Here is a 14,222-nt window from a genome sequence, read left to right on the forward strand (position 1 = left end):
TCTAAAGAACAGAGCCAAACTTAGAGGCCTTATATCAAAACATGATTTAGAAAAATTCATTCATGCTTTTAGGATTGACTACTGAAATGGACTTCTCACAAGCCTTCCTAAAAATACCATCAAACAGCTTCAGCTTGTACAACATGCTGCTGCTAGAGTTCTTATGAAAAACAAAAGAAGTGACCACATTACTCCAATACTCCAGGTTAATAAGTCCTTACACTGGCATCCAGGAAGTCACAACTTTAAAGCTCTGCTGCTTGTTTCTATCATTAAATGGTCACATGGTCTTAAATGGTGTCGAAGTACCAATTAAGTAAATTAAATTAAATTAAAATAGTAAATGCTGCTCATCTCTAGAACCAACATCCTGATGGTATCAAAGGTGTGCCAACTCTTTCAAATCTAGTATTAAAACCCAACTGGTCTCAGATGCTTTTTGGTAATTGATCAAATCTTTACTTGTCATGTGTTCTTTTAACTGTTTTAATGCACTTGTTTATGAGCTGTTCTATATGAATAAACTTGCCTTGCCTTGCCTTGTTCCAGGCTATAGTAATGAGTCCTCTCTGTGAGCGACCCCCGGTAAGTAGCTTAATTAACTCATGCAGGGTAAGTGAAGTGATGTGAAGATAAAGCTGAGGCGCAATCTGATCTCCTCACAATGATTGACTCACTAAAACATGTAAAAACATGCTGAAAATCGTTTCCTTCGCCCTCAGTGAGCAGCTGCATGGTGCTGGTACACAAACTAAAACAGAAAATTAGATCACATATCTGATAAGATCATTGTGTTTTTGTGCCTCTGTAACTCCCATGTTGGATAATGTCTACAGGTCAGGATGATGATGTGTTAATATTAATCTGTAAGGTCATACTTAAAGTTTTACTGGATGGAAATAGTGTGTTTAATAATGAATGTTGGACTTTCTTTAAAAGTAATGTTATATGTTGTGTGTTGCAGTGGAGATCTCCCAGATATTGCCTGAGAAACCCAGTTTTGTCAGCAGTGAAAATAAGGAGGTGTTCGTCCCTCCTGTTCTCTCTGGACTCCTTCAGGAGCCTCACATGCAGCTCCACCATGACGGGTGAGTGAACCAAAGCAGGAAGTCATTCCAAGTATTCCACAAGACAACACCCACTTCACACAGATTAGGAGTGCTTGTGAGTTTTGATGTTTTTAATTTATGTGCCCCCAAAACTCTTCCTGCTGCTAAAGTCAGGATTCACTGTGGTTTCACTGTCAAGTATCACACAACTTCACTTTGTCTATGTGGACTGATAAATCCACTCGGTAGAACTTTTAGTGACTTTCAGCTAAATGTTTTGGTTTTATAGCCCACAACTCACGAGTGTCTCACTCATCATGTTGTTTTAAAGGATAAACCTGATAATATTCTATGTTGTTGTTACTGTCAACACGTGCAGACACAAAGCTTTGTGTTGTCTGTCTTTTAATGCTGTGTGAATCACAAATGGTTCAGTCATTTCCTGAAGCAGCTGGTCACTAGCCTGGCTAGGAACCGTTCATTTCCTCGTATTTGAGTCGGGATCAACGAATGTCGATCGAATGCTTCTGTACGCTACTGGACAAACTTACAGCCAATCATATCAACGATAGACGATGACGTATTCAGAGCCTGTAGGGAGCAGCGCGAACACTTCCTGTTTATGAAGGGAAAATCATGTAGCGCAAGTTTTTGTTCTATTTTCAAAGTGAACTTGTCTTCCAGTGTATTTAGCACAGAGTCTATTGCTGTTTCTAACGGTTGCTGCACCTCCGTGGCCGCCATGCTGGATGTAAGCAGAGTCGCTCTACGGTCGTCATCGTCTTGAGCCCGCCTCCCCGTTCTGTGATTGGTTCCCTATCTCAGGCGAAGATTTTGTCTTGGTGGCCGTGCTAACTTTCTGAGCGAAGTAGAAGCTCGCTTGAATGATAGCATGAGTTTACCCAGGCTAGCTGGTCACTGTAGTTTTTATCAAACATTACTCTAACAGGAGGAAATAGAGTGTCTGTTGGGGACTATTTATAGTGGCAGACGAATCCACATTTGTTTTTAGTGACTATTTCTGCAGGATGGTGTGTGTGGGATTAAGTGAAAATAAACTCTAGTGTAATGAAGGAACATGTCACCCTGTACAACAACAGTATGGCTCAATGATATGGACCTCTGTGGCACAGATGAATAAGATATATCAGACTTCTAACACACACAGTATTTGTTAGATCAGTTTGTTGTTGAAATTTGTTGATATAACAAAAATATAGAATATCAACAGACTTACCCTTTAAAAAGAAAAGTGCAATAACACATGAATTTTAAATTGAAAGGATATTGTACACAGTATATGTTCTACAAATAGTGTAGCACAGCATTGTCAGCAACTGAGATAGCTTCATTTTTTGTCACATACAACAGGTGCATTATATTTAAATTCTCCTGCTCCCTGCAGTTTTAAATAATCCTACACACACACACACACACACACACACACACACACACACACACACACACACACACACACACACACACACACACACACACACACACACACACGCACTCACTAGACTAAACTTAACTTATGATTTGTGTTGTCTGCTATGAGCGGCATCACATGCTGAGCTAGTAGTGTTGAGTATTTGTGTGATTACTGGTGAGTGGACTCGTGCACACAGTAAATAGATACTTAGTAATTGGCCCCCGTAGTTCTCAGTAATCTTCTTATAAGGTCACATGTTCATGTTTTCCACTGCTTCTGAGCAGCGCTCATATATATAAATATCATACACATTCTGTACTACCTTTAGTTTCAAACTCCATGTTAGATCATCTGAGGAATGTCCTGCCAAATCTTAAAAGCAACTACATATAAATATGTTTATATATGTCTGTAATTATTTGTCCTGTTACATGCTTACACAGAGGTTATGCTGCAGCTTGCATAGCCACTTACAGTGAAAATAACAAGAATACAGGCATTGTGTAGGTAATGAGATTATGATTCACTGACCATTGACCAAAACGTGTTCATTATATAAAAGGGAGTGTCATACACATAATGTGAGCATGCAGATTTTCCAAATAAGATTGAATGAATCATTTTGAAATATCCAGAAAGTCTGAAGTTGCATGTCCTATCTTCAGAGACTGTCAAAACATCATAATGAAATATATATTTAATTTAATAGGAATCAGAACCAGAACCCTTATGAAATGCCACAAGAGACCCCTAAACCAGTTTTACTGTCTCCCACAAAGGTAGGTGCCTGTCTAGAGAAACCAAAACATTGAGTCAAGTGTCCATGCTCAATGTGCTTTCAAGTATTAAATGTATCAATCTTCCTCTTTTTATGAAGAAAAGAAAAAATCCATTCAACAGTGAGCTCACACCTCACACTTTTGAAGAAAAGGACAGTCAGTTATTGGACAGAGAAGCGGATGAAACCCAGACACCCAACGAGGGTGAGTTTTTATATAAACACTGTGTTACTTCATACATGTGAGTGTGAGTGGATTACTTCATCCATTGTGTTGTAATGACAAATCTTGTGTTATGTTTTGAACTGAGCCGACTGTTCGATGGACAAATCTTGAAAGCAATGTAAGTCTAGTTCTAGAGATCACTTTGACATCCAGGTGTTTGGGTTCTGTGCGCTTCAGCTGTTTCAAATTCACTATAAACAGCATGTTGGCATTAGCAGGTGTTGCATGGCAGTGAAAAGCATGTACTGGCTTCTCATTTCTAACTATTTGATTATCCTGTTTTTGCTGCATTGATTTGAAAAAAAGGCAGGAAAAATACAAACAGCTCTACAAATAGAACTACAGCCAGCAAGTGTATGTCACAATGATGACTCACTGAAGTCTTTGTAATTCTTCCAATATTTGTCAGTGTGTTTTCTCACAGTCACTGTGAAATGAGGCTCAATTCGGGTTCAGAGATTTTCCCAGGGGGTTTTCAAAGTGAAGGCAAGTCCAAATACTTGAGGCTGCCAAACTAACCAGGGGATTACACAGAAATACATTCCAAAGCTTTAATCTGTACTGCATGACTTGTGGCTGTTGGAAATATTTCACAGGAACTATGAAAACAATCTTTATGAGGGAGATAATATACCATAAGAAGGAAAACGCAGACACAAGCAGCGAAAGTTAAGACGAGGCAAAATAAATCAGTTGGTTACCTAACACCCTTCCTTACTGACACATGTACCACTGTGTGAGGTATTCACATGGGTCTATGTGCCTGCTGTACACAATGAGATCTTGTAATACTTGGTAAACTTTAAAGCTGCTGTGATCATATTCATATTAACAGTGGGTGAAATGACTATATGTGATGTGAAAGGTGTCACTGGTAGAGATGAACCCACAAACATTTTTCACCACCTTGACAGTACCCCTTAACTTTATGGAGCATTTTAGTTTTTCTTGATTCACTCTCAGTGTCAGCAGACAGCTGTACTCAATAAAAAGGTCTGATAAACCCTCTGTATGCTAAGTGCACAGCACCAAAAAGCTGGCAGACACATGCAGCAACTAGTTGGTCAACATAGTGGAGCATTTCGCAGTTAAAGAGCCAGATATTTCTTTCAGGAGTTGACATCCAATCAGAGCATCAACTGGACACAAATACAACTCTAAATGTAAGCGAATGTCTCTGTATCTGCTGGATGTAGCAGGCATCTGTTTGCTAACAGTTGACCATATAAACTTACAACCTGGTCAGTCAGTGGTGTGTCAACAGCCTGCCACCACTGCCCCCAAATGGACAAAAAAAACATTAGTCAATGCAGGTTTAATATTTGAATAATTGGGACAGATTTTGTTCCTCAATCATTGATGCAAGACATTCCAACTTTCAAATAAACAGTCGCTGGGTTTATATGTAAAGAGGATCCCAAAACTCTTAGGCTTAACTCTTTAGGCATGAGGCGCTGCATCATTGAGCAGAGACTTGGATGGTTTTGAAGATGATTCTTTGTTTAATGTGTAACTGGTGGTGTAGCTGAAGGACAGCAGTGATTAAACTGTCAGTATATTTTAAAAACACCTACAATAACATAGACACACAGCTGATGTGATGCTGGTTAAAATAGTGTACTCTTTTTTTTTCGTTTCTTTCAGAGCCTTTACCATCATCTGACAGCTGCGTTTCTTATGCTATTAACCTAAAACCAGATCCTAATGAAAGCCCTGCCACCCAGAATGCATCTGTTTCCATGCCAATCCCTGAAAACCAAGCAGTCCTTACCAGTTCTGAGGACTGTTTTGTTGAGGTAGATGAGCCAGCAGGCAGACAGATTAACTCTACCTCTCTGCGGGGCATCCTCAAGCGCTTATCTACCTCTAGCTCCACAGACTCCCTGTTATTTCGCCTGGACTCCCAGAGTCCAGTTAGCCTGGATTCTCCCACTGAGACCTGGATAGACAGGAAGCAGGTGAGGTTCAGCTCCACAGTGGGTCAGAATGGAGTTGAATGGCAGGATGGGAAGGAGCTAGGAGAGCACAGTTTACTGGACGTCGAATTGATTGCTTCTTTTGAGACGGAAAACAACAGTGACTTTGAGAATGATGACAGAACTACTGCTGGCACACTTTGGCCTTTACTCCAGCAGAACCAAGTGGATTCACAGGAAGGTGAACTCAGTTGTAAAAACCTTCAAAAGCAAGATGCTGTCCAACATCAGGTCCTTGGTGGTAAGAGTTTTATTTAAAACCAGTGAGTGTACTAAACAGCTAATCAATAAGTCAAACTAACAACCAGTTACCTCATAGACATCAGCCAAAAAAGATTTTCACATTCATCCTGCTTGTGCATATTCTTGCATGCAGTAAGAAATATGCTGCTGCTTCTGGAGCTTGGTGGACAGCTAAGAAACATTTATTAGTTTTGGCTTCACTACATCTTTCTTTGGCATTATGGATAATAATCTGAAATTTGAAGTTTCATTTGTGTCAACATTTGTTCCATTTTTCCCATTAATGTCCCATTAATGTAATGTGTTGGACTTTTTGCTCTGAAATGAAGTGTGACATTGCTAATCCCTAAAATATGAGCGAGGCTAAAGTGCTTTAATAATCTGCTAACTGAATTTGATCCACAATTGGAGCTGATGGGTTATTTAAGTATTACATTGCTTGTTGCTTTCTGTCACAGTGTGTTTTATACTACTGTACTAGAAAAATCCACCAAAATTGCACATTTCTGATTCTTTTGCATAGTGGCCTTTGAAATGCTGTCAGAAATAGCATAGAGCACGTAGGATGTAATTACGATACTAAATGTCCCACTTCATTTGACACTGATATACAAAGAAAAATCCTATACATGTTACCTTAATTACACTGTGCAGTGTTTAGCAGATATAATATGCATAAGTGATTCAACAGGTGGTTGCTATCTTTGCAGATCTCTCTGAGCACCGTGAGAATACGGAGCTCCTAAGCCCTCCAGTGTCCAGCCTCGTTTTGGCTGAGCAGGAGTCAGGTAAGACTGTTCACTTGGAGACACAGTCGGAGGAGGACCATCACTCTCAGGCTAAGGTTACGGACTGGCCTACTGGACACAGCATTCATCAACAAGAGCTGCCTGAACAAAGCACCGTCATTTCTATCAAGACCACTTCAGAGACCAAGTTGTCACCTAATAGCAGCTCAAAGAGCTCATCTCATGCTGTTTCACCAAAGCCTAGACAAAGGCTGCTTGCAATTTTTAAAAGAGATAAAGAAAAAACTGCTCAAGTACAAAGTCCACAGAAGGAACAGGTGAACATAGCTGAGAAGAAAGAACCACAAAACACCTTAGATCTCTCCAAAGATGCTGCAGATATGACTATGGACAAATCTGCTAGTGTCAAAAATGAAGATAAACCTCCTGAGATGACAGAGGTCAGAACACTACAGCTTACAGCGCTGCAGAACACTCCGTTTAAAGAAATAATGAATTTAGTAGATTCAGATGCTCACCAAGAGACACAAGATGAGAGAGTTGTCCAGGTTCCAGAGGGACTTTCCAATTTGAAAGCTTTCTGGGAGAAAGAAAACAGCGGCCCCAAAATAATATTTACCAGAGAGCAGGTGAGGCATGAAGACATCATCAAGACAGGAATAGAAGCTTCACATGGCCCTCAAAATGTTCAGACTAACTCGGATGTGAAGAGCAGAGGCAACAACCTTTCACCTCAGATGGAAATGACCGTTGAGAATTCTGCGTCCAGTTCCTCTGCACTGACTGAATGCAGCATCCTGGGAGATTTATCAAAAGAAGATGGTACATACAGAGCTAATCCAGTCCTCATCTATGAGGAGACAGATGATTCTTTAACAGGTTCAATAACAGAGTCACTGATTCTTGAACCACAGGAAAACACTCCTGTACCTTCTCTAACTTGCAACCGCCAAAAGCAAGACAGGGACATACCAGTTCCCCTTCCTAGGCAGTCCACTTCCAGTCCTCAGGAAGAAGAGCCAGCCAACATCAGTGAGCTTAAGCATTTCTGGGAGAAGGAGTATACAGGACCTAGGGTAATTGCTGCAAGAGTTAAGGAAACCTCAAGTAGTTCAATACTCAGTAACAAAATGGTTCCTCCTCAGTCTGACCTGTCCTTAGATAGCAGAGAGAAGTCTGAGGAAGAGGCACAAACATCTTCATACACATCCAAGTCCAATGTATCCAAACCATTGAAAGTGAAGGATAAGGGTTTTGTCAGTCAGAGTCCAGAGAGATCACAGCTGAGGAGTTCTGGTAGAGCTGAGGATGTACAGTCAAGAGATCACCAAGTCATGGCTGAGTCTCAAGAAAGGCCCCTCAGTCCTACCAAATCCCAAACTCCAAGATCCAAAGAGCAAGAGGATGAAGTCAGGAGGAGTCCATCAAAAACCTGCCACCCAAGAGTCTTACCAAGAGAATCCTCAAGTCCCCAGAGATCCAGGCTGGAAGGTTCCCCCTTGAAAACGTTTCCGATAGACATTAACCCCCAAATTAAGGTCGTTGAGGAACAACTAGGAAAGCCAACACCAGTTCCAAGACAGAGGAAGTGTCCCTCACATGAAGTGAAGCAGACAGACACTAAAACTAGCACAGAGCTCACCTCTCATCGTCTACCTTTAGATCCAGAGGACAAGGTTCATTATAATTCAACAACACACAACATACAACAAAGTAGTTCAGGCTCCTCCACAGCTCCACAATCCAAAAAAGCTTCAGAGAAGAAGTTGGGAACCTTAACACGTCTTGCCAGATCTATCATCCCTCAGGATTTTCAGCACTACCTCGGCCCCCACGAGAACGCCCACGTCCCCTCTTTTCACAAAGCTGCTCAAGAGTCCCCTACAGCTGCAGAGACTGATGGAGTGCAGAGGCCACAGAGTGCTCTCAGAGACCATGTGGGAAACCAGAGTGACGCTCCCACAGAGGGGAGACCGTCTAGAACCAGTTCTTGGATTGTGCAAAGTACAGACGGAAACTTCAGCCAAGACACAGTGCCCGCGGCCTGGTTTCTGTCTGGGGCAAGTTCAGGCAGTGAGCTTTTAAATTCTCTCTTTATTTACATTTCTTCAACATAATGAGTGAGGAATGGAAAGCACAGTGATGTGTTTCTGAACAAATCAGGTCAAGTTAACATATTAACATTACAGTGAGTCTGATTTCATTGAGAATTTGTACTTGGAACTACACGCCCTGATAAGTCCCTCAAATTTCCTCTTCCAATCTATACAAACACACTATAGATTTAAGCTGCCTTTTTAACCAGAGTTAATGCCCCTAAAATTGTTCTGATTTCCTCAAATTAAAGTTCAACAGTTCAATTTTGTTCTTCAGTTTTTTTAATGATTGACAAACTGTATAAAATACAGGAGTTTATTTCAAAGTGATCATAGTTGTCATCAACAATATTCTTCTTAATTCACAACAATAAAATACAAACTCTGTAATGTCATGTTCATATAGTGTGAACTCTGTTCTTTTTCACTGGGAATGATACTTCTCTGCAGTGTCTGACCAAAAATACAAAAACAATGTAACTCTTGTTTTCTACTTATTGAAGTAATGTGGTTTTTACTGTATATACTCAGTAAATCAGAAGCTCTGTGTTGAGAGTATTTTCCAGAGCTGATTTTGTCTTGTTTGTGGCAGGTTATGATGATAATTCCATGACAGCTCAGAAACGATTATCTTCAAGGACTACATCATCCAAAAGTCTGGAAAACCTCACCTCACAAACAAGTAACAGCACTGTTCAGATCAGAGGTCCATACCTTGAACAGCTGATAAAGCTTTGGTGTATTAGCAGTACATTAATGTGCAGAAATAAGAATATAGTGAATGTTTAATATGTTTTTAATACTTTAATGCATTAAAGTATGTATAAAAACAGGCTCTATTTCTTCATAGGAGAAGAGAGCAGCATCACCTTCAGAGAACAAATGAATCTAAGTGTGGATGATGGTAAATACGTGGTCCTCTCTATATATTAGGACAGATTTAATCATGCAATACATGCAGTACACTTCCTGTAATACAGAACAACTTGTTCTGTTATTGAAGGAGATTTAAAGTCACAACTTTCTTCCAGTTGCTTCACATCCACCCTCAGTCTCTTCACTCTCCACCTCAAAGCAGATGAACAACAGCGTTTCGGGTCCAGTTTTCCAGCAGGATGAGGTGGTGAACCGATTCATTCATTCACTTCTCACGTCTTACTAAAAGAGCTAAATGTTTTTATGAGTTATTGTATTGTAATATTTCTGTGACTGATTTGTATGTGTCCATGTGTCTTTTTTCTGTTTCTCTCTGATATGATCAGACGGACAGTGACAGCTCTCCGTTACGCTGGAGAAGAAACACAGGCAGCTCCATGTCTAACTTGAGTCTCTCCTCTGGGATGGCCTCCATGTCGTCTGTATGTTCACATGCAGCTCATCACATAATACATGTTTCTGATATACACTGATAGGTACATTACAGCTTGTGAGTCACATCAGGGTTAGGGTTAGGGTGTTTAGTTAGTAACATATATAGATATATATTTTTATCCCTTTACTTTGGTCAACTGAATCTCAGTCTTTGATTCATTTTAATAGTTTTTCTCTACCTTTATATATTTACTTAAATATTTGTATATCTATTTTTAATTATTATATTAAATATTATTACAATTTTGAATTAGTTATTTTTTTTCAACATTTTTCACAAACTTTTCCTTTTTCTTTTTAAATCATGTAATCATGTTGACTTTATATAAATGGCGAGTTCAAACCATAGATGATGGTGTTTTGTGTCTTCTGCTGTGTTATGAATGAGCAGGTCAGCGGCAGCATGAGCAGCATTTACCACGCAGACTGTGGTGACATTGAAATCCAGGGAACCGTCCAGTTTGCTATGAACTACATCCAGAAGCTTGGAGAGTTTCACATCTTCGTGGTGCACTGCAGGGATCTGGCTGTAGCCGACACCAAGAAGAGCCGCTCTGACCCGTGAGTGCTTGTAACGTACTGTACGGTGATAGAATAACTGTCATATCATTATCCAGTGATATTTGTACTTCAGAGGTTAGATGACAAATATCTCGCTATTATTTGCAGTTTTTCTAATATTTTACTCTGTGTAGTCTAGAATAGGAACATAGCTCTGTTATTTTTTTTACAGGTATGTGAAATGTTACCTTCTTCCTGACAAAACCAAGTTAGGAAAGAAAAAGTCCTCTGTGAAAAAGAAGACCGTAAACCCCACCTACAATGAAATCCTCAGGGTAAGAACAACATATTAAATCTACTAAACTATTTAGTCTTACTCATTTCTTACCACTTGTACATACTTAACATGTTGTTGCTTATGTCTCCTTTCATAGTTTAAACTCATAATGGAGGTGTTGAAAACTCAGAGTTTGAACATCTCTGTGTGGCACAATGACACTTTTGGGCGGAACAGCTTCCTGGGCGAGGTGAACCTGGATCTGTCAGAGTGGGACTTCAACAACACACAGATCAATGAATATGCATTAAAAGCTCGGGTAAATAGTTCTTTTCTGTAAGTAGTGTGTGTGTGTGTGTGTGTGTACCGTAGACGTGATATGATCGGACCATTCTTCACCTCTGCTTGATCCTGTAGGTGTCAGCACAGACCTCAAGACCTGCTCCTGCCTCTCTGATAACCAGCAGAGGACAGATGAGAGTAGCCCTGAGATTCCTCCCACAGACGTCTCACAGTAAGCCAATGACTCCGTTTTGACCGATTCTTTCCTCTCACTTTCATCATTCTCATCATTCATTGTGGTCTGACTGCTTCCACAGGCAAGAGAACATCTAGGATGGAGACTGGTGAGGTGCAGATTTGGGTGAAAGACTGTAAGAATCTTCCACCAGTCAGAGGAGTGATCATTGACCCGTTTGTTAAATGGTAGGATGTCCTGTAAACCTGAACCACATTCTAATCAATCCAACAATATGAAATGAATAATTATGTGGGGAAAAAACAGTGTAAGGAAAAGAAGGATGAAAAGGCATTTTATAAGTTAAAATTTCCTTAATAAATTCAGACTTTTATGGTTACATTATACATTTTATGATTACTTAAAGAGCTGTAACTACTGATTATTGTCATTAGTGACTCATCTTACAATTATTTTCTTAATTGATTAATCATGTAGTCAACAGAACATGAGAAAATAAGGAAAAATGTCGAGCACAGTATCCAGAGCACAAGATGAGGTCATCAAATATCTTCAGTCCAAACCTCAGTAATATTCAGTTCACTATAAACATGGACAAAAGCAATGAATTCTCAAATGTGAGATCCTTGAAATTGTTTGGTAACTATCAAAATTGTAGCCAATTCATTTTTTATTAAAATCAATGAATAGATGAATTGTTTCAGCTCTTATTATTTTTATTCTTCATTGTTAAAGTCTTATGTATTTGATTCATTTCAAACACTTTGGGATTTCATGCTCAGCTGTAATTTGTTCCATGTGTTTTTAAATAAATAAATGATCTTTATTGTCTTCCCTCCACTGCAGCACTGTACTTCCTGACACGAGCCGGAAAAGCAAACAGAAGACACGGGTGGTGAAGAGAACGGCCAACCCCATGTTCAACCACACCATGGTGTACGATGGCTTCCGGCCGGAGGACCTCAGAGAGGCCTGTGTGGAGATCACGGTGTGGGATCACGACAGGCTGAACAACCATTACATCGGTGGTCTTAGACTTGGGTTAGGGACAGGTGAGAGTCCACTCTACTGTCACTGCAGCATGCTTACACCTGCAGTCTGGATGCTGCTGATATATGAAGTTGAAGTCATTTATAGTAGGTATTAAGGTGGGGGTTTGGATATACTCAGCTCAGTTCACATCTTTAGTGTTCCACAAGAGGAAATTCTATTTGCAGGATAAAAACAAGCACAATAAAACACAATAAGAGGATTGAAGACATTAAAGGACAGGCTTACAATTTCTCATGTTGGTCATTCCTCCTGTTCATACTGACCATTAGATTCTCTTCATAATAAACTTACAATGGAAGTGATGGAGGACTAAATCCACAGTCCTCCTTCTGTGTAAACATGGATTTAAAAGTTGATCTGAAGCTAATATGAAGCTTCAACGTCCAAATGAGTCAAATCAAGTCTTCCATGTTTCAACGTTACAGTGTTTTTAGTGGCAGATCAGATCAGTGTAATATAATTTACTAAGTGGTGTAAGTTACAGGAATTGTGGGTATCATATATGATCTGGATGTGGATATGTATCCATATGGAGAACAGACCTGTCATCTTCTTACATTTACACCACTGTGTACAGCCTTGAATCCTCTGGAAATTCAAACTGTCATCACAGAGAGGCTTGTTGACATGCAGACTCAGACAGTATGCCACATGATCTATATATGGGTCAATGACGTATAAGGATTTAGAACAACTCAATTGTAGAATAATAAAAAACAAGCATATCTAATGCAGTAGTTCAAACATTCAGAATGTTGTGTACCTGAAGATCCATATTATACATTTGAAATTAAGTGATTTTAGTGGGTTTTTCAAGATTAATTGGCACTGGCCTTTAAAAAGAGTCATGTGGTGCGACCACGATTCATCTTGAAATAAATTAATTTACTTAACACGCTTCACATCTTTTTTTTACAAGTTTTCAGTAATATAAAGTGTTTGGAAACAAAGTATTTGCATTTTTTTTTAAATTTTTGTAAATGATCTTTTATTTATATAAGACATTTCAAGATGAATCATGGTCGCACCAAATGACTTTTTTTTCAGGCCAGTGCCAATTAATCTTGAAAAACCCCCACTAAAATCACTTTCAAATTGTAATATGAATTGTCAGGTACACAACATTCTGAATGTTTGAACTACTGCATTAGATATGCTTGTTTTTATTATTTAAAATTGAGTTGTTGAAAATCCTTATACGTCATTGACCCATATGGAGTCTTTGTTTTTGCTATACATGACAAATTTGGAGTTTCTAATGTTTCGTTCATATTAATAAAATAACCTCTGTGCTTTCTGTGCAGGGAAAAGTTATGGGATGGAAGTGGATTGGATGGATTCGACGACAAATGAAGCAAATTTATGGCAGAAGATGTTGCAGTCTGATGGTGAATGGGTGGAGGATGTTTTACCTCTGAGAATGTTTGTGATGGCAAAAAGCATTTCAAAGTGAGACTGTATAAAATGTATGGATAAACATTATGAGAGATCAACATACTATACACTACAATACCAATGCCTGAATGAGCAATGTGTATGTATAACTAATAATCACTGTGTAAGTTACTCACTCAACCTACTTTAGTGTGTATAGTCCAAACTACTTAATTATTTATAAAAATGATACAAACTAAGACATAAGATCAAATCTTAATTTATAAAACATACAAATGGTTGTGATCTGAGAATATGATCTGCACTGATGATTTGTATATGTTCCTGTTGTTCTATAATGTAATTACTGCAATAAGCAATTTTGTCTCAATAAACAGGATATTAATGCAATTTGTTTTCCCCCCTTGCAAAATAATGACTTCATCACAGATTCAGATGCATATTAGAAAGGTAAACACTTTGAGGTATCATAGAGACATTATTGTTGAGTTATATGGGGCCATATTGGCAGCGTATATAATAAAAACTGTCGTCATAATCATAAACCATATTCACCCAAGAATCAGCAGTGATCCTATCAGGTTTCCCATATTTTTCC

At 39.1% G+C, this 14,222-nt stretch overlaps 1 protein-coding gene across 3 annotated transcripts; it reads left to right on the forward strand.

Annotated features, from left to right (window-relative positions):
- The first annotated feature begins 6,757 nt into the window (after nucleotides 1-6,757).
- Nucleotides 6,758-13,917, forward strand: sytl2a (synaptotagmin-like 2a). 3 transcript variants are annotated; one of them, XM_062432747.1, is made up of 12 exons: nucleotides 6,758-8,526; nucleotides 9,142-9,231; nucleotides 9,400-9,453; nucleotides 9,581-9,669; nucleotides 9,812-9,907; nucleotides 10,312-10,481; nucleotides 10,654-10,756; nucleotides 10,856-11,017; nucleotides 11,116-11,212; nucleotides 11,298-11,403; nucleotides 12,023-12,228; nucleotides 13,534-13,917. In XM_062432747.1, exons 1-12 carry the CDS (start codon nucleotides 6,834-6,836, stop codon nucleotides 13,680-13,682), a joined length of 3,015 nt encoding a protein of 1,004 aa, XP_062288731.1. In that variant the 5' UTR covers nucleotides 6,758-6,833; the 3' UTR covers nucleotides 13,683-13,917. The 3 variants fall into 3 exon arrangements, 2 of the variants coding, with proteins under 2 accessions (XP_062288731.1, XP_062288733.1); XM_062432749.1 differs by lacking the exon at nucleotides 6,758-8,526 and having other exon boundaries at nucleotides 8,995-9,255; XR_009927076.1 differs by lacking the exons at nucleotides 12,023-12,228; nucleotides 13,534-13,917 and having other exon boundaries at nucleotides 9,142-9,255; nucleotides 10,856-11,034.
- Nucleotides 13,918-14,222: the final 305 nt, after the last annotated feature.

The sequence above is a fragment of the Scomber scombrus genome, chromosome 14 (genome assembly GCF_963691925.1).
Source record: "Scomber scombrus chromosome 14, fScoSco1.1, whole genome shotgun sequence".
NCBI classification, from domain to species: domain Eukaryota; kingdom Metazoa; phylum Chordata; class Actinopteri; order Scombriformes; family Scombridae; genus Scomber; species Scomber scombrus.

What these genes read in the sequence shown, in the direction of transcription:
- sytl2a (XM_062432747.1), top strand. Translation starts at nt 6,834, where the DNA reads ATGACTATGGACAAATCTGCTAGTGTCAAAAATGAAGATAAACCTCCT. An exon ending in GTCTGGGGCAAGTTCAGGCA is followed by an intron (nt 8,527 to 9,141) that starts GTGAGCTTTTAA and finishes TGTTTGTGGCAG; the next exon opens with GTTATGATGATAATTCCATG. An exon ending in AAACCTCACCTCACAAACAA is followed by an intron (nt 9,232 to 9,399) that starts GTAACAGCACTG and finishes ATTTCTTCATAG; the next exon opens with GAGAAGAGAGCAGCATCACC.